The sequence below is a fragment of the Heliangelus exortis genome, chromosome 27 (genome assembly GCF_036169615.1).
Source record: "Heliangelus exortis chromosome 27, bHelExo1.hap1, whole genome shotgun sequence".
Classification (NCBI taxonomy): domain Eukaryota; kingdom Metazoa; phylum Chordata; class Aves; order Apodiformes; family Trochilidae; genus Heliangelus; species Heliangelus exortis.
Window position 1 is genome coordinate 2,268,362 of NC_092448.1, and position 25,806 is coordinate 2,294,167.

The 25,806-nt window shown below is 57.4% G+C and overlaps 1 protein-coding gene across 2 annotated transcripts; it reads right to left on the reverse strand.

Annotated features, from left to right (window-relative positions):
- Positions 1-7,213: 7,213 nt before the first annotated feature.
- VANGL2 (VANGL planar cell polarity protein 2) lies at positions 7,214-25,548 on the reverse strand. Of its 2 annotated transcripts, XM_071727010.1 has the most exons (9): positions 25,376-25,548; positions 19,434-19,605; positions 17,879-18,146; positions 17,671-17,791; positions 14,696-15,303; positions 12,474-12,610; positions 12,105-12,240; positions 10,858-11,089; positions 7,214-9,371 (listed from the first exon to the last, which is right to left on the reverse strand). In XM_071727010.1, exons 3-9 carry the CDS (start codon positions 17,947-17,949, stop codon positions 9,111-9,113), a joined length of 1,566 nt encoding a protein of 521 aa, XP_071583111.1. In that variant the 5' UTR covers positions 17,950-18,146; positions 19,434-19,605; positions 25,376-25,548; the 3' UTR covers positions 7,214-9,110. The 2 variants fall into 2 exon arrangements, with proteins under 2 accessions (XP_071583111.1, XP_071583112.1); XM_071727011.1 differs by lacking the exons at positions 19,434-19,605; positions 25,376-25,548 and adding an exon at positions 18,791-19,003.
- Positions 25,549-25,806: the final 258 nt, after the last annotated feature.

Genomic DNA, 25,806 nt, shown 5'->3' on the forward strand with positions numbered 1-25,806 from the left:
GAGAAGGTTCCTTCAACCACTCCTCTGACTCCATCTCCCCCTCCCTGAGCCTCCTCAATCCGCTCACCTCTTCCCTGAGCTCCAGCACTTCCTCTGGATCATCAGATCCTCAAACCTGCTCCCACAGAACACAGCCACGACCACTCCTGTCCCCGCTGCCACGGAAAAAAGAGCTGGGACAGTCCTGGGGGTCCCCACTCTTTACTCTGGAGCCCCCTGTGAGCACTCACATCCATTTGGGGGGGGGCACAGTGTTCCTCTGAGCAGCCACCATCATTCCTGGAATAAACAACAGCTCTTCAGAGCTTTGCCCATGGGAATTGCCCAGGCACCTCCCTGCTTGCCCACCCGGACACCCCCGGATTGGGGTCCCCTCCTCCCGGCCGCCGCTCCGGGATGGCTGAGCCGGAGCCTTCCCGGTTTTTTCTCTCGGTTTTGGGCCGGGATCCGGACTGTCCCGAGCTACGATCTGTACAGTTCCCATCTCCACGGCAGCCCCTGGGTTTACCTCGGGTTTTTCGCTGGCACCGCCTCTGCTGGGCACGGAACCAACATTGGACCTTTAACGAGGAGGGAACGGGAGCTCAGCAGCGCCGAGGGAATAGACCTTAAATCCCGATTTTTTCATGGAGAGGAGGGATTTGGGCGGGTTGAGAAAGGGGGGGGTGGGGGTTGTAGAGCGAGAAGTCGTGGGAATTCTCCAGGATCCAGCCGGCGGCTCGCTGGATGCTGCAGGGAGACACGGGGGGAGGTGCTGAGCACCTTGGTGGGACGGGGACACAGGGAGGGAGGGAGGGAGAGGGGACAGAGAGACATCACGGGGGGGTCTGAACACGGGTGTGTGTGTGTGTGTGTGTGTTGTGTGTGTGTGTGTGTGCGCATCAATGCCCACGCATGAGGAGAAGCTTCACCAGGATCCAGCACCGGGTGCTGACAGCCCAGAAACCAACCAGGTCCTGGGCTGCAGCCCCAGCAGTGCGAGCAGCACTAGGGAGGGGATTGTCCCCTCTGGTCCCCTCTGGGGACACCCCCTGGGGTAAAGCTGGGTCCAGCTCTGGGGTCCCCATCAGCAGAAGGACACGGAGCTGTTTGGAGCCATTCCAGAGGAGGTCCTGGAGCTGCTGGGAGGGCTGGAGCAGCTCTGGAGCCAGGGGGAGAGAGTTGGGGTGTTGAGGCTGGAGAAGAGAAGGTTCTGGGGAGACCTCAGAGCACCTTCCAGTGCCTGAAGGGATTCAGAAAAGCTGGGGAGGGACTTGGGACAAGGGCCTGGAGGGATGGGATGAGGGGGAAGGGTTTCCAGCTGCAAGAGGGGAGATGGAGAGGAGATCTTGGGGAGGGAGGGAGGGAGAAATTCTTTGGGGTGAGGGTGCTGAGCCCCAGGTCACCCCCAGAAGCTGTGGCTGCCCCATCCCTGGGAATGTTGGAGCTGGGATGGGGCTTGGAGCCCCCTGGGCTGGGGGAGGGGTCCCTGCCCATGGCAGGGGGGGGCACTGGGGGAGCTTCAAGGTCCCTTCCAACCCAACCCATTCCATGGTTCCAAGATTCCATGATCCTGTGATTGTGTTTCAATGGCAACTCCTTTGAGCTGGGAGGAAGGTGTTGGTGGGGCAGAAAGGGGAAGGAAGCCATTGCAAGGAGGGGAAGTGGCAGTGGAGGGGGGGTAGCCAGGGGGGTAGAGGAGGATGGGGACCAGAGGCATGGTGACAGCGTGCTCTGCATTGTTCTTCTCCAGGCTGGAGATGGTGAGTGGGGCAGGTGGTGGGGTCTGGGCCCCCAAATCTTGTGGGGCTGGAGGGGGAAGGAGGAGGAGGAGGGGGTGGCTTGAAGGTAGCAAGGCCACAGTGCCTTCCAGGGGAACCTTTGTGGTGGGGATGTCCCCCTGGGCATTTCATGGGCTCGAGGCTCAGGCCAGGAGCTCTCTTGGTTGCCGTGGTTCTGACTCAGGGGTAGGAGGGGGAAATTTGGGTCTCCCAGCACCGAGCTGTGCCCCAAACCCTTGCCCTGATCTTCTCCATCCTGCTCAGCCCTTTTTCTGGGGTGTTTGCTGCCCACCCATCCCCTGTCCCAGCTGGAAGTCTGGGGGTTCCCCTTTCTCCTCCCACAGGGCACCCATCCCCCAGTGCCATCACCTTTGGGTGCCCAACATCACCCTCGGGGCTGTGTCACTGTGTGGCCACACACATCCCCCAGCTGGCCACACACATCCCCCAGCTGGCCACACACATCCCCCAGCTGGCCCTGGGCTGGGTCTCTTGGAGGCTCTCATGGCACCTTCTTCCTTGGCAGGGATTTGGAGTGAAAGGTAACCTGGGGTCCTGGACTTTGTCCAAACAGCATGGCCAACAGGGCAAGGGGGGGATTATTCCCCCCTCCCCCCCCCCCCAAAATACCCCTGTCCAAGTTTTGGGTCCAGTTCTGGAGCTCCCCAGCACCAGAAGGAGACAGAAACTCTTGGAGCTGGTCCAGAGGAGGCCCTGGAGATGCTGGGAGAGCTGGAGCAGCTCTGGCCTGGAGCCAGGGGGAGAGAGTTGGGGGTGTTGAGGCTGGAGAAGAGAAGAGGAGAGGAGAGGAGAGGAGAGGAGAGGAGAGGAGAGGAGAGGAGAGGAGAGGAGAGGAGAGGAGAGGAGAGGAGAGGAGAGGAGAAGGGAAGGGAAGGGAAGGGAAGGGAAGGGAAGGGAAGGGAAGGGAAGGGAAAAGAGAAGAGAAGAGAAGAGAAGAGAAGAGAAGAGAAGAGAAGAGAAGAGAAGAGAGAGAAGAGAAGAGAGAGAAGAGAAGAGAAGAGAAGAGAAGAGAAGAGAAGAGAGAGAAGAGAAGAGAAGAGAAAAGAGAAGAGAAGAGAAGGTTCTGGGGAGACCTCAGAGCACCTCCCAGTGCCTGAAGGGATCCAGGAAAGCTGGGGAGGGACTTGGGACAAGGGCCTGGAGGGATGGGATGAGGGGGAAGGGTTTCCAGCTGCAAGAGGGGAGATGGAGAGGAGATCTTGGGGAGGGAGGGAGGGAGAAATTCTTTGGGGTGAGGGTGCTGAGCCCCAGGTCACCCCCAGAAGCTGTGGCTGCCCCATCCCTGGGAATGTTGAAGGTTGGATGGGGCTTGGAGCCCCCTGGGCTGTGGGAGGGGTCCCTGCCCATGGCAGGGGGGGCACTGGATGTTCTCCAAGGTCCCTTCCAACCCAACCCATGCCATGATCCCGTGATTCTCTGAACTCAGCAGGATGTGGGACCTGCTCCAGCACCCACTGCTCCACTGGCATCCCCCAGTCCCCCCAGTGATGCCCCAGCAGCCCCATGCCCCTGTTTCAAGTCACCTGAGGCTGCACAGATGTGGGTTAAGCCATTTCTTGCTCCTACTTTGCCTTTCCCTCAGCCTGGGTGACCTTCAGCTCCATTCCTGAGCATCCTGGGGGCTGTTTGGGAGGAATTAACCTGAATTCACCACCCCTGCTTCCCAGCTTTTGTCTTTGATGACTACGAGCCTGCCTATCGTATCACAACCCATAATTATGAAGCACTGGACTCCATGGGAGACCAACGCACAACTAAGAAGCTGCTGACACCACCAAAGGCCACCTCAAGTCCTCCTTGGCCTGGGGCCTCCACGACAACAACAGGAGGAGCTGGGGGGAACAGCACTGGTGAGTCCTACTGAGAAAGGAATGATGGGGATGATGGGGATGCTCCACCAGCCTGGAGGGTCCTGCATCATCCACCCCCCCCCAGAGACCTTCCACACACCTTCCCCGGGTGCTCGGCACCCCACCCCCAACCCCCAGCACACCCCCATCTCTTTCTGTAGATACCTCATTGGATGTTCACTTCAGGTACTGGGCTCCTGCCCTTTTTGTGGCCATTGCTCTGCTCGTGCTCTTCGTCCGCTACCGCTGGACCAAGAGGGAAGGTGAGGTCCATCCCCCACCACCAGCATCTCCCCCCTTTGCTCCACCTCGTGCTGGGGTAGCAGCCTCAAGTTGTGCCAGGGGAGGTTTAGGTTGGAGCTGGGGAAGAATTTCTCCCTGGAAAGGGTTGTCAGGGCCTGGACCAGGTCCCCATCATCCCTGGAGGGGTTTCAGAGCCCTGGAGATGTGGGGATGAGGGACTTGGGGTGGTGGGGACTGGGCAGGGATGGGGGAAGGGTTGGACCTGATGATCTGAAAGGGCTTTTCCAACCAGAACCACCTCATTCCAGAAAGGTCAGCACAGGGAGGAAGAGAAGAAGACAATGCTCACCCTCTGGCTCCTGAGCTGAGCCCTTGATCAGCATCCTTTAGGGTCAAGGATGTGGGGCCAAGGGCTGGAGGTCCCTCCTTTGTTTCTGGGGCTGGTCCTGGGTGTTGGGCGTGGGGCAGAGGACACTGGGAGCCCTGGTGCACTTGGCATCTCTTCTTCTCCCCCTGCCAACCCCCTGTCACCCCCCAGGGCAGGGCTGGAGTCCCCATCATCCCTGGAGGGGTTTCAGGGCCCTGGAGATGTGGGGATGAGGGACTTGGGGTGGTGGGGACTGGGCAGGGATGGGGGAAGGGTTGGGTTGGATGATCTGAAAGGGCTTTTCCAACCAGAACCATCCTGTGCTTCTCTGAGGGTTCTCCCTTACCCAGAGGTTTTTAACTCCTGTCTGTCCCTGCCCACAGAGACCGAGGATGAAGCCACCTCTGCCAGTGACACTTCAGGTGAGACAGGGTCAGCCCCAACCCCCCCAGCCTTGGGCCACCCTTTCAACCATTCCCCCCCCCTCCTCTCTCCTTGCCGTGATTCACACCCCAGCTCGTTGCAGATTTGGGAGCCCTGAGGATCCCCGTTCCTGAGGTGAGCCCCACTTGATGGGGGATCCCCAGGGTATGGCGTTGGGTGAGCCCCTGCCTCAGTTTCCCCCCCCATCAGTGGGTGATGAGGCTGCTCAGTGCATCCCCTGCCTTTCTTCCAGGAGGAGTCAGGGATACCCTCAGACTCCAAGAACCCCAAAATCCCCCCCATCAAGCTGGACCCCAGCTCACCCCAGGTATTTCACCCAAATGTCTGGGGTGGGGGAGAGGGTCCTCAGGGAGGGTTTGTAGCCCCCCCCCCCCCACAACACCCACTTTTTTTCCTCGACTTTTTTTCCTCCCCAGCCTGACTCCTCTCCAGCTGATGGTGACTCCAGTTCCTCCGATCCTGAGTCCTACCAGACAGCCCCAATAAGCAGGAGGCCATCCTGGTGGTGGAACAGTCCTGGGGCCGACCTGGGGTGACAGCACCACCTCCATCCTTCCTAGAGATGCTCCAGCAAAGCCCCAGATCCTGGTGGGAATGGGGGACCTGGGAGTGGGGGGGGGGACAACAGGGACCTTGGTTGGGGATGAGGACCCCCGGGGGGGTCCCATCACTGTTATGTCCCAAGAGGCTTGGGGGCTCGGGGTGCCTGGGCTGAGCCAATAAAGCAGGAATTCACCCCAGAATCCCTGGACTTTCACTGCTGGAGGGGGGGAATCCCCCAGACTCCCCCCCCCCGGAGTTACTTTTTCCCGTGTCGGGGACCGCAGGGGTCGGACGGGATTAATTGTGCTGCTCCTTTAATTACAGAGGGGGAGGAACCCACTCGGGGGTGAAATAACGCCCTGCCCCCTCCCCCCGTGACCCTCCGGGGGCCACCAGCTTGTCAGCAAAGCCCCCCCAGCCCCTTCCTTCTCCCCCCCCCACCCCCCCAATCCCCGTCTCCCTCCGAACTGTCGTGCCTCAGTTTCCCCTCACTCTGCTTCCACCCCCCCCGCAGCAAACGAGCCCCGGCAGGGCAGGGGGTCGGGGTGGGGGTCGGGGTGGGGGTCGGGGTGGGGGGCAGGGTGGAGGTGTCAAAGCCCAAGGAAACCCTGAGGCCGGGTCCTAGCGAATCAGCGCTGCTGTTGCTCCAGAGCCTTCCCCCCCCTCCCCAAACCGGGGTGTTGGGGGCTCCGGGAGGTTTTGGGGAAGGGGTCCTGGGGGGTGCAGATGCTGGCACATCCCCGGCTGTGGCAGGGAGGGGACCGCAGGCACCAGTTCCCCAGTGCCCCCCCCCCCCCCAAACTTGCTCGCCCAGTAAAGGGGTTGGGACTTTACCACCCCACTGGGGGTTTTCGGGGGGGTCTGCAAGGATGGGGGCTTTGGGAGAGCAGCCCCTGCTGCCCCCCGTGCATTCCTAATGCCCACAGGCCCCAAATTCCTTCAGCCCCCCAAACTCTTGCCCCCCCCCCCCCCCCCAAATTCCAAATTCTTGGCCTCACCTCCCCAAATCCTTTGCCCCTCAAACCCTTTGTCCTGTAGACCCCAAATCTTTGGTCCCCACAAACCTCAAACCTTGGCCCTATGAGGCCCCAAACCTTGGCCCCACAACCCCCAAACCCTCCACCTCACGAAGACTCCAAGCTCTTTGTCCCACACATCCCAAATCTTTGCCCCTTCCAACCCTTGGCCTCCCTGATCCCACACCTCAAGCTCCAAAAAGCCCAAATCCTTGGCCCCACAGCTCCCAAATCTTTGGTCACCATCAAATAAATCCTAAACCCCAACCTCTTGGCCCCATAATCTCAAACCCTTGGTCCCTCAGACCCCAAACCCTTGGTTCCCATCAACCCCAGATCCACAGACCTCTGAATTTTCACCCCATCAACCCCAAGATCCACAGACCTCTGAATTTTCACCCCATCAACCCCAAACCTTTAGCCCCTCAAACCCCCAACCCTTGTCCCCCATCAACCCCAAGCCCTCAGACCCCATATCTTTGGCCCCATCATCTCCTAAGTCCTGGCCCTCCAGATTCCAAACCCATCAAACTCAAACCCTTGGACTCCTCAACCCCAACCTCTTGGCCCCATAACCTCAAACCCTTGGTCCCTCAGACCCCAAACCTTTGGCTCCAGGACTTCCAAGCCCTTGGCCCCCATCAACCCCAAACCCTCAGACCCCATATCTTTGGTCCCATCATCTCCCCAGTCCTGGCCCTCTAGATCCCAAACCCATCAAACTCAAACCCTTGGACTCCTAAACCCCAGCTCCTTGGCCTGAGAACCTCCAGTCCCTTGGCCCTCATCAACCCCAACTCCTTGACCCCATAAATCCCAAAACTTTGACCCCCAAATCCCCTGCCCCCATCCACCCCAGACCCTTGTCCTGCATTCAGCATCCTCCAGGGGTTTCTCTCTCAGTGTCAGCTCCCCCCAGAGCAGCTGTGGGAAGATGAAGGGAAGAACAGAAGCAAAAAAAAAAAAAAAAAAAAAGTCAAAATGGGTTTATTTTATAAAAAAAAAAAACAAAACCAATAATTGTACAATTTTAGTTCCTCTATGAAAACAAAACAAAACAAAAAAACAACCAACAAAACTTTCTACCACTTCCGTAATGCTTTGATTCACTGCAAACTGTAAAAAAAAACCAAAAAAACCAAAAAAAAAAAAACCCACCCAAGCTTTTTATATATTAAAAAACAATTTTACATTTTACAATTTTCTACACGCATGCACAAGGTCTCAGCTCTGGGGGAATAAAAAAACAAAACAACAAAACAAACAACAAAACAAAAAAAAAAAACAAAACCAAAAAATTAACAAAAAAAGATTTGTTCTTCTTAAACTTGAAGTGGAACCCCCCACCCCCCAGCTCCCCAGTTTTCCCACCTGCTTCCACTCACTCAAATCTTTTTTGTTTTTTTGTTTTTTTTTTTGCTGTAAAAACACCCCCAAAATGGGCTCCCCCCTCCCAGGATGTGATCCTGGGTCCCTTGGTCAGAGGGGAGCAGCAGGGAGGGCTTGGAAAATCCCCCCCAAAATGGTGATTTCCTGGAAACTGGGAAATCCAGAGCAGTGCTGGTATGGGGGTGGCCCCCCAGGATCCCTCCAGCATCTTGATGGTGCTACTGGTGCTTACTGGAGGAGCCCCCAGCCCCTCTGGGGTGACACAGGTGGCCCCAGCAGCATCACTGCCCCCCCCACCCCCCTTCCCCCTGGTGCTCCCCCACATTTTTAGTGCTTAGGACAAAATAAACCAAAATCAAATCCAACCAGGATAAAATTTGGCAGCTCCCATGAGCACCAAACCCCTGCCCTGCCATAACCCCCCCACCCAGGGCCCCCCCCTGAGACCCCCAGCATGGCCCAACAATGGGATCCAGAGAAGGAGGGGGGGGAGAAAAGAAAGGGAGGAAAATAAATCCATGAGGTATTTGTGACTTTACAACCAAGGGAAGGCAAAAGCTTTTTGTGGCCCCCGTGGCCAGGCAGCTCCTGCTGGTGAGGCCACCATGGGCCACCTGCCACCACGGGCCACTTGCCACCACGGGCCATGGATTTAGGACCTCACTGAGCCACAAACCCTCAGCACCCCCACCAGGAACCCCTTGTTTGATGTCCCCTGAGGGTTGGGGGTCCAAGATTTGGAGCTGCTCTGCCTGCCACCTACAGTTCCAAGCCCACGGAGATGCTGCTGGCACCAAGGGCACCTCAAGGGCAGGGAAACCACTGGGGAAAAATCAAACCAAAAGCTTCTGCTCCTCTTCAAAATCAGATTTTTCACTCGGAGCTGAGCAGGGAAAGCATCAGCAGAGGTGAGGAGGAGGTTCCTACACCCAGGAGCATTGGTGGTGTCCACCAGGGGAGGTTTTCATAGCAGCCACAGATTGCAGAGCTTGTTTGCAAAATAGTCCCCCCAAAACCAAATCTCTAGGATTAAGAACCAACCCCAGAGAGTGGGTGGTGGTGGTTTAAGGCCAGAGAGAGGAGAGTTGTCAGGTAGAAAACAGGCGAGCCAAAAGGTCCTTGGGACCTGATGCTGCTTGGAAGATGCTGGTGAAGAAGATGTCGAGTTAGCCCTTGAGTTATGGCACCCCAGACATCACCTCCTTCCTGGCTGAGGATGCTACATGGACCTGGGTTTCAGGGAGGAGGAGGAGGAGGGGGAGGAAGGGTTCAGGCCACCCCACCAGGGGTCAAGCCGAGGCAGAGGGCGAGTGGTCACAGGCAGGTCGTGGAGCCAGGCATGGGTGCTGCACCCACTGCAGTTCTGCCCTCCAGCCATGGCCTCCCTGAGCCCTGGCAAAGATGGGGAGGACGAGAGGGTGGGGGTGTGGAGAGGGTCTCCCCCCCTTCCCCAAAGCCCTCTCCCCACTTTTTCAGCTCACACAGAGGTCTCTGACTGCAGCCTCATGACAAACTTGTGCGACTTGGGGTCCACGAACTCCTCTGAGAGCTTGAAGAAAGGGATCTTCTTGGTGCTCACCACCAGGCTGAAGTCCTGGCGTTTCAGCACAAAGACCACTCCATCTTTCAGCCCGTTGGTCACTGGTTCCTCACTGACCAGGGTCCACTGCTTGGCCAGCCAGCGGTCCTTGTGGTACTGGATGGTGGGTCCAGCTGTCAGGTACCGCTCCAGGAATGCCTTGGAGGAGGGAAAGGACAACTCAGTATCATGGAATGGCTTGGGTGGGAAGAGCTCACCCAGTGGCACCCCATGTGGCCATGGGCAGGGACACCTCTCACCAGCCCAGGGGGCTCCAAGCCCCATCCAACCTCCAACATTCCCAGGGATGGGGCAGCCACAGCTTCTGGGGGTGACCTGGGGCTCAGCACCCTCACAAAAAAGAATTTCTCCCTAATATCCAACGTACATTTCTCCTTTTCCAACTTAAAACCATCAACCTTCATCCCATCCCAACCCTCCAGGCCCTTGTCCAATGTCCCTCCCAGTTGCCTGTGAAACACAATCACAGGATCATGGAATCTTGGAACCATGGAATGGGTTGGGTTGGAAGGGACCTTGAAGCTCCCCCAGTGCCCCCCCTGCCATGGGCAGGGACCCCTCCCACAGCCCAGGGGGCTCCAAGCCCCATCCAACCTCCAACATTTCCAGGGATGGGGCAGCCACAGCTTCTGGGGGTGACCTGGGGCTCAGCACCCTCACCACAAAGGATTTCTCCCTCACATCTCCTCTTCACTCCCCTCTTAGAGTTCTAAGCCATTCCCTTAGAGTTCTAAGGGCCATCCCTCCAGGCCCTTGTCCCAAGTCCCTCCCCAGCTTTCCTGGATCCCTTCAGGCACTGGAAGGTGCTCTCTCTCCTTCTCCTTCTCCTTCTCCTTCTCCTTCTCCTTCTCCTTCTCCTTCTCCTTCTCCTTCTCCTTCTCCTTCTCCTTCTCCTTCTCCTTCTCCTTCTCCTTCTCCTTCTCCTTCTCCTTCTCCTTCTCCTTCTCCTTCTCCTTCTCCTTCTCCTTCTCCTTCTCCTTCTCCTTCTCCTTCTTCTCCAGCCTGAACACCCCCAACTCTCTCCCCCTGGCTCCAGAGCTGCTCCAGCCCTCCCAGCAGCTCCAGGACCTCCTCTGGAATGGCTCCAACAGCTCCGTGTCCTTCTGCTGATGGGGACCCCAGAGCTGGACCCAGCTTTACCCCAGGGGGTGTCCCCAGAGGGGACCAGAGGGGACAATCCCCTCCTTTGCCCTGCTGCTCACAGTGCTGGGGATGCAGCCCAGGACTTGGTTGGTTTCTGGGCTGTCAGCACACAGTGCTGGATCCTGGTGAGCTTCTCCTTACTCAAAACCCGAGTCCTTCTCCTTGGGGCTGCTTTCAGGTGAAGGTGAACATCACCTTCCTCTGGCTCAGCCAACTTATTTTCTTGCAGCCTCAAGCTGCTCAGCAGGTCCTGCAGGAAAAACATCCCTGTGCAGCTCGCTCCCATCACCACGAGGTGCTCCCTTGGGGTTACACCCACTTTTCTGGCTCTGTCCCCCAAGCCCTCATCCTCCTCATGGAACACTCTCATGTGGTAGGTGAAAAAACCCACCCAAGTCTTCATTCCCTGGACCGAACCCTTGGGCAAGGCTGGAGATCCACCCCACACGATTTACTGAGTCCCCCCCCTCTCTTTGCACACCTTGGGGGTCATATCATGGGTGATGCAGAACTCGAGGTGCTGCAGGATGCTCTCCATGGTGTGGTAGGGCTGCTGCTTGGTGGTCCGGAGGTATTTCTGCATGGCCCGAGCCATGGAGGCGAAGATGGCCTGAGCTGCCTCCCGAGGGTCCATGATCTCCCTTGGGTTCTTCTGATCCTCCTCCTGCAGCCTCTTGATGTGGGTGAAAGCTTCTTCCACCGCCACCACCAACCTGCCAGGAGGAAATCCATGGCTGTGGAGACCCCACCTCCAAGAGATGGCAGGAACCCACCTCCCACCCTAAAACCCTTTCGGGAGAAGATCTTGGCTGGCGCCGCTCAACCCTCGCACTTGGAGGTGAAACACCACAACCCCTTCCTGCCACTCATAGAATCACAGAATCCTAGAATTGGCTGGGTTGGAAGGGACCTCAGAGCTCATCAAGTCCAACCCTTGATCCATTCCCCCCGTGGTTCCCAGCCCATGGCACTGAGTGCCACATCCAGGCTCTTTTGAAATATCTCCAGGGATGGAGAATCCACCCCTTCCCTGGGCAGCCCATTCCAATGCCTGATCACCCTCTCCAGAAAGAAATTCTTTCTAATGTCCAACCTAAACCTCCCCTGGCACAACTTGAGACCTCTTGTGCCCTCTTGTCTTGCTGAGAGTTGCCTGGGAAAAGAGCCCAACCCCCCCCTGGCTCCAACCTCCTTTCAGGGAGTTGTAGAGAGTGATGAGGTCTCCCCTGAGCCTCCTCTTCTCCAGCCTCAACACCCCCAGCTCCCTCAGCCCTTCCTCACAGGAATTCTGCTGGATCCCTTCCCAGCCTCCTTGCTCTTCTCTGGACCTGCTCCAGCACCTCAATCTCCTTCCTGAGCTGAGGGGCCCAGAACTGGACACAGGACTCAAGCTGTGGCCTCCCCAGGGCTGAGCACAGGGGCAGAATCCCTTCCCTGGACCTGCTGGTGATGCTGTTCCTGAGCCAGCCCAGGATGCCATTGGCCTTCTTGGCCACCTGGGCACACTGCTGCCTCCTCTTCAGCTTCCTGGCAATCCAGACTCCCAGCTCCCTTCCTGCCACTCTGTGCCCAGCCTGGAGCTCCCCATGGGGTTGTTGTGGCCAAAGTGCAGAACCCGGCACTTGTCCTTGTTGAACCTCATCCCCTTGGGATCAGCCCAACTCTAGCTCCTCAGGGACACTGTGGGACACCAGGGGACAGCAACCCAGCACCCACCAGCACCCATACCTGGCCCGACGCTTCCGAACCCGGCGCTCGTGCTCGGCCTCCTCGTAGTAATATTCGTTGTGGCTGTTGTCGCGCCGGCGCGCGGCTGCTGCGATGACCGCCCGGGACTGTCCCGTGGAGTTGTTGGTGGTGTTCTCTACAGGAGGAAAAAAAATAAGGGAAGGAAGGGTTTTTTTTAGGGTAGTGTTGAGTGAGTTGGTTGGTTTTTTGGTTGAGGTGGACCCAATGCTTCCCCCTCCTCCCCTTTGCCCCACGGTTTGGCCGCTCCCGGTTCTCCAGAGTCGAAGAGGAGGAACCTCCGGAGGAAGCCCTAGGGAATGGGGTAAGAAAGGAGGAGAAAAGGAGAAAAAGGAGGGAAGGGGAGCTCACCCTCGCCGAGGGAATAGACCTTAAATCCCGACATTTTCTTGGAGAGGAGGGATTTGGGCAGGTTGAGGAGGGCGGGGTTGTAGACCGGGAAATCGTGGTAATAATTCTCCAGGATCCAGACGGCCGCTCGCTGGATGCTGCAGGGAGACACGGGGGGGGAAGGTGGTGAGCACCTTCCTGGGACCAGGGACACGTGGAGGGAGGGAGGGGGACACAGAGAGACAGCATGGGGGGGTCTGAACATGGCTGCATGTGTGTGTGTGCACACATTAATGCCATTACATGTATGTACAAGCACACACCAGTGCCCGTGCACGTGTATGTGCACATATCAATGCCCCAAAGCACATATGATGCTCACACATGAATGCCCATGCATGCAAGTCCCTGTGTATGCCCAAATTTCACAGCTGGACTTGATGATCTGGAAGGTCTTCACCAACCTGTCCTGGTTTGGGCCAGGAGAAAGGGGATTTTCTGTCTTGTACTTTTGCTTTCAGCTCGGTCTCTTGTAAGGAGCTGCACTTGGGGAAATGAACAGCAAGTTTCTCAGGCAGTGGCTGCTTCTAGGACTGATAACTCCATGTTTATAGTTACTGCTAGAGCCTGGTGTGCAGAGCCAAGGACACTGCTGCTATTCCCCAAAAAAATCCTGAATGGATAATGAAGGACCAGGCTCTTCCCTCTGTAGCCCCCATGACCCTGCAATTTGGCTACGGGGTTCAATAGGGTCTATTGCACAAAAAAGTGACTTTTCCTCAGCTTCTGGACCCCTTACTCACCACCTCAACGTGAGGAGAAGCTTTTTTCCTGTGAAGGAGAAGCTTTTTTCCAGCTTTTTTCCTGGCCCAGCTTGCCCAGAGAGGTTGTGGAGTCTCCTTCTCTGAAGGCTTCCAAACCCCAGCTGGATGCATTCCTGTGTGCCCTGCCCTGGGGGATCCTGCTGGGGCATCCCTGGGGCTCCATCATCTCTGGAGGTCCCTTCCAACCCCTGACATCCCGTGGTCTTGTGCACGCACACAGAGCTTTGGCATCCCTTCCACTTGAGGTTTTTTATCACCTCCTATTCCCCAAAAAAGTCCTGAATGGATAATGAAGGACCAGGCTCTCCCCTCAGTAACCCCCATGACCCTCCAATTTGGCTACGGGGTTCAATAGGGTCTACTGCACAAAAAAGTGGCTTTTCCTCAGCTTCTGGACCCCTTACTTTGTCTCATGGATCAAGTGCCTTAGAACATAGGCCAGAGGACAGCAGCATTTATAAGCTTTTGAAAGATCAAAATTTAAAAATAAAAGACAGAGAACCAAGAAGATGAAAGCAAGTTCAGAATTTGTCATTTCTGGTGGCCAAGGACACAGACGAGTGACCAACAAGACCAAGGAGCAGTGAGAAGACGAGCAAGTATCTTCAGTGATGATGTCCTGGTTTGGGCCAGGAGAAAGGGGATTTTCTGTCTTGTAATTTTGCTTTCAGCTAAGTAGTTGCACTTGGGGAAATGAACAGCAAGTTTCTCAGGCAGTGTCTGCTCCTGGGACTGATAACACTCCATGTTTATAGCTACTGCTAGAGCCTGGTGTGCAGAGCCAAGGCCACTGCTCAGCTCTGAGGAACATTTTACCCTCCAAGAGGAATAAAGAGGTCCCACCTGCAGCCTCCTTTGGGGAGGAATGGACAAGATAGATGCCAGAATTGACCAAACAGAGCATTCCATCCCATACACCTCATCCTCAGGATACATCAGACCCAACAGAGGATTCCATACCATACACCCCATCCTCAGGATTCCATCCCATACTCCCCATCCTCAGGATACATCAGACCCAACAGAGGATTCCATCCCATACACCCCATCCTCAGGATTCCATCCCATACTCCCCATCCTCAGGATACATCAGACCCAACAGAGGATTCCATCCCATACACCCCATCCTCAGGATTCCATCCCATACTCCCCATCCTCAGGATACATCAGACCCAACAGAGGATTCCATCCCATACACCCCATCCTCAGGATTCCATCCCATACACCTCAGGATAAACTGGAGGGCTCACCAGGGCCCGGTGATTAAACCGAGTTAACACACGGTCCGGCAAATCCCTCCATGTCCTGCTTTGGGCAAATCCCTCTGCACCGGATGGAATTCCACCCCAAACCCACGTGCATGGCCACCCACGCCCACCCAAAACCCAGAGGCAGGGACCCCCCGGGCTCCCCCCTTACCTGAGGTGCCCGACGTTGTAGAAGCGGCTGACGCCGTCGGCCGAGCGCACGGCCTTGAGCGTGAACTGGGGCTGGAGCTGCCGCAGCTCCAGGAGAACCACGGCCAAGTAGTGGACAAAAAGCAAAGCGTCCACCAACGAGACAGCGTATTGCACCACCCCCTGATAATTCCTGTCCCGGGAATCCAGGATCCTCACCCCGTAGAAAAGCCAGTAGGAAACGACAAGGAGGAAGACGAGGACCATGAGGAGAGCGCGGAAGACAAAGACTCGAGGGAAGAAAGCTTTGGGGCGGCGGAAAAAAAGAGCCCAACTTCCCAAGAGGAGGATGAGGAGTTTGAAGGCAACGGAGATGAAGAGCCCTTCGCAAGGGGTCCCGCAAGGCTCCAGCTCCTCCCGCCACAGCACTTGGGGCAGGAGCATGAAGGCGAGGGGGGTGAGGAAGGCAAGAAGTGCCAGTGCCCCGGCCAGCGAGACGCCCAAGTGCCGGGAGCAGTCCAGGTGGGCGCTGTCCTCCATGTCCTTGGTGATGCGGGTAATGTCATCGTGTGAGATGCTGTGCTCCGACGTCCCCGTCACCACCGTGGTGGTTTCCCCCCAGTTGTCATCCTGGGAAAAAGGGCAGATGAGAAGGTTAGTTGAAGGATTGCTCCAGAGCCGCCCCCCCCCCCCCCCCGCAACACCCTTATCCAACCCCATCCAGCAAACCTCCAAGCCTGGCACGTTGCCTGGAGCCATCACCCCCATTTCTCAGCTCGGGGGGGAGGGTGGGGCGGGCAGCACTTTGGCTGGAGCCCTCTAGGAAAATCCCATCTGCAGCTCCAGTGCTGCCTCGTTCCACCTCCCCAGCACTGGCCGGAGCAGCTTTGGAAGTGGGAAGGTCCCCAGGCCAATCCCCTCATTAGCAGGGCCAGAAGGAACATGCCCAACACACCCTCCCCGCCGCGCCGGCGGGAGCTGCCGCCTCCAGGAGGACAAATTCACCACTGAGCTGGCAGCTGGGAGGCTTGGACAGCTTCCCCAAAAACCCCCTCCCCTCCAGCTGGAGGGGGTGGGGAAACAACCCCTCCCCAGTCCATCCCTTCCCAGATGAAACCTGGACTGCAGAGGAGGGAGGAGATGCTGGAAAACACCACCCTGGGCTGTCTGTCTGTCTGTCATCTGTCTGTCCTCTCCCAGGCTTCAAGGTTCTGGTTCACAGCACTTTGGCATCCCCACCACTTGGGGTGTCATCATCTCCTATTTCCACCCCCACCTCCCAGACTTCTGCAGGAAAGCCAGGAATTCTCTTCCAAACAGCAAACTAAAACCCCAGCCTGGGTTTTTCCGGAGGGATGTGGAGCAGAGGAAGGGCCAGAAGGATCAGCCCATATCCCAGCCCATTCCCAGGTAAATCCACCTTGCTCCAGCTGGACTGGGCAGGCTCAGCTACCACCATCACAAACTCTCCTGGTGGGGGAAGAACAGAGCTGGAGGTGCCTATGTGGGTGGCTGGAGATGATGAAAGGTGGGGATGGGGTTGGATGGAGCTGAGGATGCTCTTCCCTGACCCAGGGATCCTGCCAGGAGGATCCAGGGGTTATCACAACCTGCATAAGGATGAGCCAAGTCAAGCCAAAAGCTGGACCTGATCCAGCTCCAACCTGGGGAGATTCCATTTGAACACAAGAGGAAATTTTTTCACTCTGAGGACAGTCAGACACCGGGATGGGCTCCCAGGGGAAGGGGTGGATTCCCCCACTCTGGAAAGTTTGAATTCTCAGCTCAGTGCTGAGACATCTCACATCACCAGTAGGGTTGGACCAGTTGATCCTTGAGGTCCCTTCCCACCCGACATCCTCTGATTCTACAACTGATTCTATGACCCCTCAGGAGTGGATCCTTAGGGAGTGAATCCCTAGGGAATTTTCCACCCTGGGCAGCCCATGCCCACCCTGGTTGTTTCCCCAGTTACCACCACAGCAGGTCCCTTTCATTTGCTCCCCCTTGCACCCTTGCTGCTGGCACCAGCCCGACCGGCTCAACCACTCCACTGGGGAGCACCAGGAATGCCGGGAGCCCCCACGCCTGGTGGGGCTCCCACCCTCAGCAACATCCCCACGGCAAGATCATAGAATCATGGAATTGGCTGGGTTGGAAGGGACCTCAGAGCTCATCAAGTCCAACCCTTGCTCCACTCCCCCCGTGGTTCCCAGCCCATGGCACTGAGTGCCACATCCAGGCTCTTTTGAAATATCTCCAGGGATGGAGAATCCACCCCTTCCCTGGGCAGCCCATTCCAATGCCTGAGCACCCTCTCCAGAAAGAAATTCTTTCTCATGTCCAACCTAAACCTCCCCTGGCACAACTTGAGACCTCTTGCGCCCTCTTGTCTTGCTGAGAGTTGCCTGGGAAAAGAGCCCAACCCCCCCCTGGCTCCAACCTCCTTTCAGGGAGTTGGAGAGAGTGATGAGGTCTCCCCTGAGCCTCCTCTTCTCCAGCCTCAACACCCCCAGCTCCCTCAGCCCTTCCTCACAGGAATTCTGCTGGATCCCTTCCCAGCCTCCTTGCTCTTCTCTGGACCTGCTCCAGCACCTCAATCTCCTTCCTGAGCTGAGGGGCCCAGAACTGGACACAGGACTCAAGCTGTGGCCTCCCCAGGGCTGAGTACAGGGGCAGAATCCCTTCCCTGGACCTGCTGGCCACGCTGTTCCTGAGCCAGCCCAGGATGCCATTGGCCTTCTTGGCCACCTGGGCACACTGCTGCCTCCTCTTCAGCTTCCTGGCAATCCAGACTCCCAGCTCCCTTTCTGCCACTCTGTGCTCAGCCTGGAGCTCCCCATGGGGTTGTTGTGTTGAACCTCATCCCGTTGGGATCAGCCCAACTCTCCAGTCTGTCCAGGTCCCTCTGCAGAGCCCTCCTGCCTTCCAGCTGATCCACACTCCCCCCCAGCTTAGTGTCATCTGCAAAGATGCCAACCTTGGTGCCCAACTCACCCTGTCATCCCCCCGGGTTGACTCATTGTCCAACAAGGGCTCTCCTGGTGCTTGGATGGTCACGGATTTGTCTCCACGGCTCCCATCTCGGCTTTTGGAGCGGTGTCGGTCCCGCCGGTCCCTGGGAAGGCAAAAAGAAAGAGGAGCAGGATGGGTGCAGTGGGGTGGCAGAGTCTGTTGGGGCCAGGGGCACCCAGCACCCCCTCACCTGTGCTTGCGGGAGCTGCGGGAATGCCCGGATTTGTAGGAATAACCCGAGTATTGGGACTCATTGTCCATGGTGTCGGAGAGCCGGGGCTTGTGCCGCTCCACCCTGAGGATTTTGGGTCTCCTCGGCCCTGGGACAGCAGCCAGGGCCTCCTTCAGAGGGGGCTTCTTCAGGCCCAGGGGCACCTTCAAGAAGTCGACTGTCACCTTGAGGGACTCTATTTTGATCACCTGGCTGGGCTCGTTCCAGGAGAAAAGGGCTCACCCTCCTGCAGAAAAAAAGAGATGGCTCAGCAGCCTCCTGGGGATCCCTTCACCAGCACCCATCCCACCCCTCCTGCACCACCAAGCTCCAGCCCTGGTGGGAAATGATGATGGGACAATTCCAGAGATGGGGCAGAGGTGGCCACCTTCCTTCCTCCCATCCCCTTAATTAACACCACTGCACCATCAGCTCCAGTTTGGGGTGATTTACACTTCAATTAATATCCCAATCCTTCTTTTAACTTGCCAAGAAGAGTGCCTAGGGTGGGGGCCAAAACAAAACAAAACAAAACAAAAAAAAAAAAAGAAAAGAAAAAAGGAATGAATAATCGGGCACAGGCAACGTTTCAGGCCCATCTGGCAGCACAGGGCTCTGCCTGGACACGTTTCCCAGTGCTGAGATCTCACACCCAGGAGATGGGAAAAGGAGCCCCAGTTTTTCCAGGAGCTTTGAGCCAGGGAGACCTTGGAGGAACTGGGGACATCCCAGGCTGCTGGGAGCCACCAAGGAGGGACTTGGCCCTGTCTGGGGCCACACTGGCGGCATCACCTGGCTTACAGAGTCACAGCATCCTGTACCCATCCCAGAGACCCATTACTGTCCTTTTCAGGCATAAAAGTGCACACACGTGTATAAAAGTGCACACACGTGCTGATGGTGCCACATCTGATGGTGTCACAGGGGTCCTGCCAAATCCTCCTGTGCTGGGGGGCTGTGGGCATCTCCCAAATTCCCAACCCCCCCTTCCCAGCCATCACTGCCAGCCTGGGGGGGTCCCGCTGGCTGCGTTTGGGGGTTACCAGGGAAATGCCCTTGCAACCCACTAAAACCCAAATGGCTTCTGGCCTCTTTTCCAAAGCTTCAAGGAGGGGGGGGAGATGGGGTCGAAGAGGCAAAAAAATAAAAAAAGGGGGGACAGCTGGGAGGGGGGGGGGAAGTGATCCTTTTGTCACAGATGCTGGATGCTCACACATTTATCACTATGGAAACAAAAGCCCCCCCCCCCCCACTCCGTGCTGGTTGTCTAGGAGATGGCAACAGGGCCTGGAGCTCGTCCCAGCATCCCCAGCGAGTGATGGGGGAAGGGGCTGGGAGAGAAAGGACCCCCCTGTGCCCCCCAACCCCTTTTTCTCCTGCCTGCCCCCCCCCCCCCCCCCTCTTCTAGGCTTTGTTTGCAGGCAGGGATCAAGTTTCTGCCAGTAACAATGCTGCTGCCTCCATTCAAGGACCTGCTTGGCCCCAGTCTGGACCAGTAACACCATTAAGGCTGTCGATACTGGGACTGACTCACCAGTGGGGTGGCGTGGGATGTCGGGGTGAGGCGGCTGCTGGTGGGTGCTGACCCCCGTCCCGGTGATCACCGAGGCACCTGGGGCATCCTGAGCCTCCGGAGGCATTGGAGGGGGCTGGGCAGGGGGGGGCTCTCACCAGATGGGTGCCCACGCCGGGGGGCTGGGGTAGAGCTGGGGGGAAGCAAGGGAGAAGGAAAAAAGGAGGTGAGTGGTTGGGGAACCCATGGGTGCTTCCTGGGGTCCCCTCCCTGGGGAGCAGCACCAAGGGGGGGAGGTGGCAGCCACGAGTTTTGGGTGTGTGGTACCACCAGCCAAAGTCACTGAGTCAGAGAATTTTCAGGGTTAGAAGGGACATTTAAGATCATCCAGGTCCAGTCCTGGAAGACACCTCCCACCAGCTCAGGTTGCTCAGAGCCCCATCCAGCCTGGCCTTAAAAACTTCCAGGGATGGATGGGGCTTCCACCACCTCTCTGGGCAACCTATACCAGGCTCTCACCACCCTCCTGGTGAAGAACTTCTTCCTAACATCTCATCTAAATACACCCATACATAAATACATACATAAATACACCCTTTGAACCCATTCCCCTGCTCTTGTCCTGCAGGGTCACCCATCCCTGTTCCCTCTGGGGACACCCACCCCTGGAGAGCTCCTGCTGTCACCTCCCTGCCACCAATGAGCAAGGGATGGAGGCCAGGTGGGGATGGATGTCCCCACAGATGCCACCACAGCCACAAACCTGTCCTGTATGTGCCCCTTCCCCTGGCATGGCAGGATGTCACCATCCTCAAGGTATCCAGAGCCATCCTGGGCTCTGGTCCCACCCTGTCCCAGATGGAGCCAGGCACCCCTGAAGAGGCAAAGCTGATTTATCAGCAAAAAAAAATCAAGCTGGGCTTTTCCAACACATCTCAGGGACTGAAGGCACCAACCCCTGGATTTAACTCTCCTTGGGTCACCATCATCCTGTGGCCAGCAGCCACACTTCAAGCCTGTCCCCAGGGAGGGTGGCACAGAACCATCCAGCTCCTGAAGGCAAAAACCAGAGCTGGGAGATGAAGGCTGATTTGTTTGGAGGGAGAACAAGGGATGCATATCCAAGGGGAACAAGAGAGCAAACAGCAAGCCATGGGAACAGCCAGAGAGGGCTGTGGTGAGCCCACCCCTTCAGTCACAAACTGGGGAGGGGATCCAGAGGCTTCAAGATCCTTTCCCAGGGCAGAGCAGCAGCACGGGATGGTTTTCTCCAGCATGATCCATGGATGGACATCTCCAGAGGAGGGGGCAGTTCCAGGTGAGCAGGCTCCTCCGTCTTGTCCGGATCAAAGCAGCCAAACTTTCATGGTTTGGGGGGGAAAAAAAAACCCATCACTTTTTGTAAGGTTCATTTGCAAAGCCAGCAGCCAGTCCCCAGGTCACTGGAGCCGGGAGCTCCTCATCCTCCTGTCCCACCTCTGCTCCGGTGCTGGCAGAAAACAACTTGGTTGCTCCAGCAGGGAAGAAAGGGAGATTTGATTTTTCTGGGGGGGAAAGCCTCTCCGACAGCACAAGGTGCTCAGGTGGAGAGGATGGGATTGGACTCCTCATGTCCAGAAGGAGAAGCAGCTTCACCTTCACCTTCCCCAGCCTGCAGGATGCCGAGGGCTGGGAGTGAGAGCCAGGCACATGCAAACGAGGAGGAAAACTCACTTTTTTTTTTTTTTTTTTTTTTAATAGCGAGGTGATTAACCATCAGAACAAACTCCCCCAGGGAGGTGAGGATTTGCCATCTCTTGACATCTTCAAGTCCAGACTGGATGGCTTCTCAGGATGGTGCTGGAGCACAGAACAAGGGTTCAAAGCAGTGAGAGCTCGGACGGGGCTCCGGGGTGGTCAGAAAAACTGCTGCTGCCATCCCTCCTGCCTCTGAGAAAGAGAACCTCAAACACAAACCACCTTTTGCATTCAAATGCTGGAAAAAAAAATAAATTAGGTCCAAGTGTTTCTAGACGGGAAAGCTTTCTTATTTCCAACAACTCCAGGGCAAATCCCCAAGAGGGAAATCCTCTCCTCCTTTCTTGGATGGGGCAGCACAAGCCCAAGCTTCATAGCTCTCTCAGCACCAAGCTGGGTGTGATGTTTGTTGGAGAAAAAAAAAACCCTGGGAGCTGAAGGGCAGAAGGAGAAATCAGCTGAACAACTCTTCTTCCAGCCCAGAGGGTTGGGACCAAACCTGTCCATGGAGTGGATTGGTGAGTGCCTGCCCACTCCCATGCCAGAGCTCGGTGATTCCTACCACTCCTGCTCCTTTCCCAGCCTCTGGAAACGCAGATGGATTCAATAAATACCCCCAAAAATCCCACCAAGTCAGGATGCTCTAACGTGGTTATGAGAGAGGTGGGAACCCAGCCCTTGGCACCCCACAGGAAGGAGCAGCCACATCTGGGCAGGTGTTTTCCTGCTAGACTCGACCAAGCATCCTAGCAGTGGGGAAACTGAGGCACGGAGGATCACCATGAGGATCCTTGCATGCAACTCCACCACTCTTTATCCTTCCACTAAGCCTGGGAGGGCTGGATGCCCAGCTCTGCCCATGACATTGATGGGGAAACTGAGGCCCAACCACAAGCCACAGTCCCTGGCCACTCGAGCTGTTTAGAGACAGGCAGACAAAATCATGCTTGGAATTTTTGGCCTGTCCACCCTTCCCACGCCAACACCAGGGAGGTTGGTCCAGGGATCCCCGAGCAGTGATGCCTCCAAAAGCCTCCTGGGAACAGGAGGCACCTCCTGGCCCCAGCACCCGGGGCTGCTGAGCTGAGTGGCTGGTAAATTTGCTTGCTTGGCTACACAAACACGCCCTGCTGCCTCCACACAATAGCAGCCTCCCCAGGGTGGCCACTACCACGCTCCCCTGCTGGCCACTGGCCCTCCCAAGATGGTGCTGCCAGGGCTGCAGGATAAGGGGACAGAGAAATGACCCCATTCCACATGCACCCCAAATGTTGGGGAGACTGAGGGGGCCCAGGGGTGACCCGTGGAAAACAGGAGGTGGGTGCTCAGCTAGGAAAAAAAACTGTGGGTGCTGCTGCTTGAGAGGCTGGGGGGAAACAAGCTTCCCAGGCAGGAGGCCAGGGGGACAAAATGGGTTCTCCACCATGTCCCTCAACCCAAAGGCTGAGCTGCTCCTTTCCACAGCCATACGTCCCTGTGGGAGACTGGGAAAGCAGTGGTTGCTCCAGCAATGCCACCACTGGGAGAGAAATCCACAAACTTCCAGCTCTTTGGGCCGTTGGCACAAGCGGGCATTCCAAAGGGACGTGGGAAAAGCCCATGGGAAGCCCGAGTGGCTGAATCCAAGTCCCCCCATGGGGTCTCATTCTGTTCTCAAATTGCTCGGCGTCAGCTTGGATGCAGAAGGTTTAATATCCCTTCCAAGCTGCCAGCTTTAATTACCATCACTTGGGATTGTTCCAATATCCCTGGGACCCTCCAGTCCTTCCACCACTTGGTCCCTACACCAAGTTCCCTCCAGCAGGGATGTCCCACCATGCCACCAAGGGACAAAGCCCAGCTTTTCCATCTCGTTGTGGGAGCAATGGATGTGGCAGCCACACGTCCCACCTGCCTCCACATTGGGGAAAAAAAAAAAAAAAGACTGGAACTGGAGAAATTAAAACAAAAAAAAAAAAAATCAAACCAACCCCAAACCCATGGACAAAAAGCCCCTCCAGGGATTTGCATGAGAAAGGACCTGGATGAAGAGAAAAAAAAAAAAAAGGTATTTGCATTGCAAAACCTGCTGGCACCAAGGGATCCTAACTGCACCAAGGGATCCAGCCACTCCAGTGGCACCTCTGGGTGGGATGCCAGCACAAAGTGACTTGTGGTCACCCTGGGGCACAGAGGGGTTCCAGGCTGCTTCTCCAGTGGTGTAAGCATCCGAGCAGTGCAGCAGGATGCTCAGACAGGGTCCAATCTGGTGGTTTGGGCCATTTCTTTAATTTCAGCACCTTCTCTGAGAGCACCATTGGAAGCTTTGTCCCCAGGCTGCTGCCACCACACCCCAACAGGCCAGTTAGTACCTCAAAGAGACATCCTCGGGGTAAAAAACTGCATTTTGAGATCCATTAGAGCTCTGCTCTATCATGTCCCTGCTCCTTAACCCTAAAAGTCAATCCTGCCAGGCTGGGGCAGGCAGATTATCCACATCTGGGGGCCTGGAAAAGCGGTGTAGAGTCAGGATCTGTGCTCAGCTGGAGGTGGCAAATGCCTTTGGAATGCTCCAAGGGGGGGAAAAAAGGAAAAATCCTCTGGGATTCAGCTGGCTCTGCCACCATGGTGCCACGATGGCCATGGGTCCCCTCCTTGGCTGGCACTCACACGGGTGCAGCTGGGGAAGGGCTGTGGCTTCCTCCAAGACCCCTTCCCAAGCATCCCGGATGGACAATAAAGCCATAAAGCATCTGCCAGCAGCCCTGGCTCCCCCAAAACACAACTGAAATAAAAAAATTAAGTCAGACCAAAGACCTGGGGCTGGTTCAGCCCTGCCTGAGGCTGGGGTGATGGGCTCCCTGCCCAAGGCTCCTCCAGCCCCATTGTCTGCGAGCTGATGAAAACAAGAAACCACATTTTGATCATTGAAATGGCTGAAAGGAGTCAGGAGGAGCATGGGGACGGGCAGCCAGCAACCCCAGCCCCATTTCCCTCCAGGACAGGGGCTGCCCACGGGATCCAGTGCCCAACAATCCTAAACCCACCACCCCTCTGGTCCGACGGGCAGGCGAGGAGCCACGGTTGGCTCCGATGAAGTCGTCTGCTCATTAAATGAGCCACAGCTCATCCTGAGCTGCCCCCTCCAGCACAAAGACAGCAAAAAATCCCCAGAAGGAGCCCGGCTGAGCAGAGATCGCATCTGACTCAGGCTGCCTCGGAGCCCAGCTCGATCCCAACACAATTCCGAATTGCTGTGATTAAGCAAGAGCCATCCCTGCAGGCTCCGTGAAGATAATATTTAATTCTTTGGTTTTTTTTTTTTTTCCCCTCTCTTTTTTTTTTTTTTTTTTAAACCTCCGCCTGGGTTATTATACCAAAGCCTGGAGGGGGGTAACAGACTCTCCACCCTCTCCCGAGGAAATAAACCTCTCACCCCAGACAGAGCAGCAGGGCCGATGGCTGAGCTGGAGCAGAGGAGAATTCCCTGTCGGGCTCAGGGCGCTGAGCCAGGGCAGGACCAAGAGAAACCGGATCCAAATCCGGACGGGTCTCTCCCAGCAGCAGGTGAGGAGGGTGCTGGCAGCCCCCCCCCAGCCTAGAACCATCCCTTGGCTTTCACCTCCCCGTCCTCAGGAGCCACCACCCAACCCCAGCTCCAGGGCAGGGTCCTGGGTGCCCACCCCTGTCCCCTTGTCCCCTCTCCTGGGGTGGCCGGGGAGAGCAGCTCAAGCTCGCACAAAGGGCTGGGAGCCCAAGGGGTGGCTGACCACAGGCTGGCCAGTAAACTCCAGTCTAACTCTGCCCGCTACGGACTGGGAAAGCCTCAGTCACTGCTGTCCTGCTGCCTACACCCGGGGGGGGCCCCGGCCCCTTCCCCTTTCCCCGCAGCGCCCACCGGGGGGAGGGGGCCAGGACGGCGCGGGGGGGGGAGGGGTCCCCAGGACCAACTCAGCCCCGGGAGTGCACCCTCAGCACCCCCCACCCACGGCTCGGGGAAGGGGCTGTCAGTCCCGCATCTCCCCCCACCAGGCACCGCTGTCCCCCCCGTCCCGGCGCGGGGCTCCCCGCGCAGCCGCTCCCCTCCTGGCTGCCGGCCCAGGAAAGTCCCCGGCTTCCCAGGCCCATCCTGCCGGGACGATCCGAGCCCGGCCTCCCTCCGCGCTTCTCCGGTTCCCATTGCCGCCCCCCCCTCTTTCCCACTCCCCCCTCCTCCGTCCCTCTCCCATTCCCCTCTCCGTACTCACCATCTCCGCCGCACCTTTGTGCGCGTCCCCCCCCCCTCCCCGCACCAAAATCCCGGTGCTGCTGCTGCGGCGACGGCGGACGAGGAGGAGGAGGAGGAAGAGGAGGAGGAGGAGGCGGAGGAAATCCCGAATCCCAGCGGAGTGGCTCCCACCCCCCCCGCACCCCAGCTCCGCCGTGCTCCCGGTCCCAGCCCCGGCCCCGGCCCCGCCGCTCCCGCCCCCCCCCCCCCTCCACCTCCTCCCCGCCGCTGTTCCCGTCCGCTCCCCCCGCACCCGCCCATTGTCTCCGCTCCCGGCGCCTCTCCGGGGCCATTGTCTAGGGAGGGACCCCCGGCTGCCTCCCCCCGGACCTGCAGGTGGGGAGGGGGGGAGTGGGGGGCCCGCCCGCCACGGGGGTCCCGCCCCAAAGGGGTCCCACCCGCTGCCCTGGG

Excerpts from the sequence above, each read along its gene's own strand:
- VANGL2 (XM_071727010.1), bottom strand. The coding sequence starts at position 17,949 with ATGGACAATGAGTCCCAATACTCGGGTTATTCCTACAAATCCGGGCAT. Across the intron at positions 17,792-17,878 it reads CGCAGCTCCCGCAAGCACAG|GGACCGGCGGGACCGACACC; the intron begins GTGAGGGGGTGC and ends TTGCCTTCCCAG. Across the intron at positions 15,304-17,670 it reads CAACCCGGGGGGATGACAGG|GATGACAACTGGGGGGAAAC; the intron begins GTGAGTTGGGCA and ends CCTTTTTCCCAG.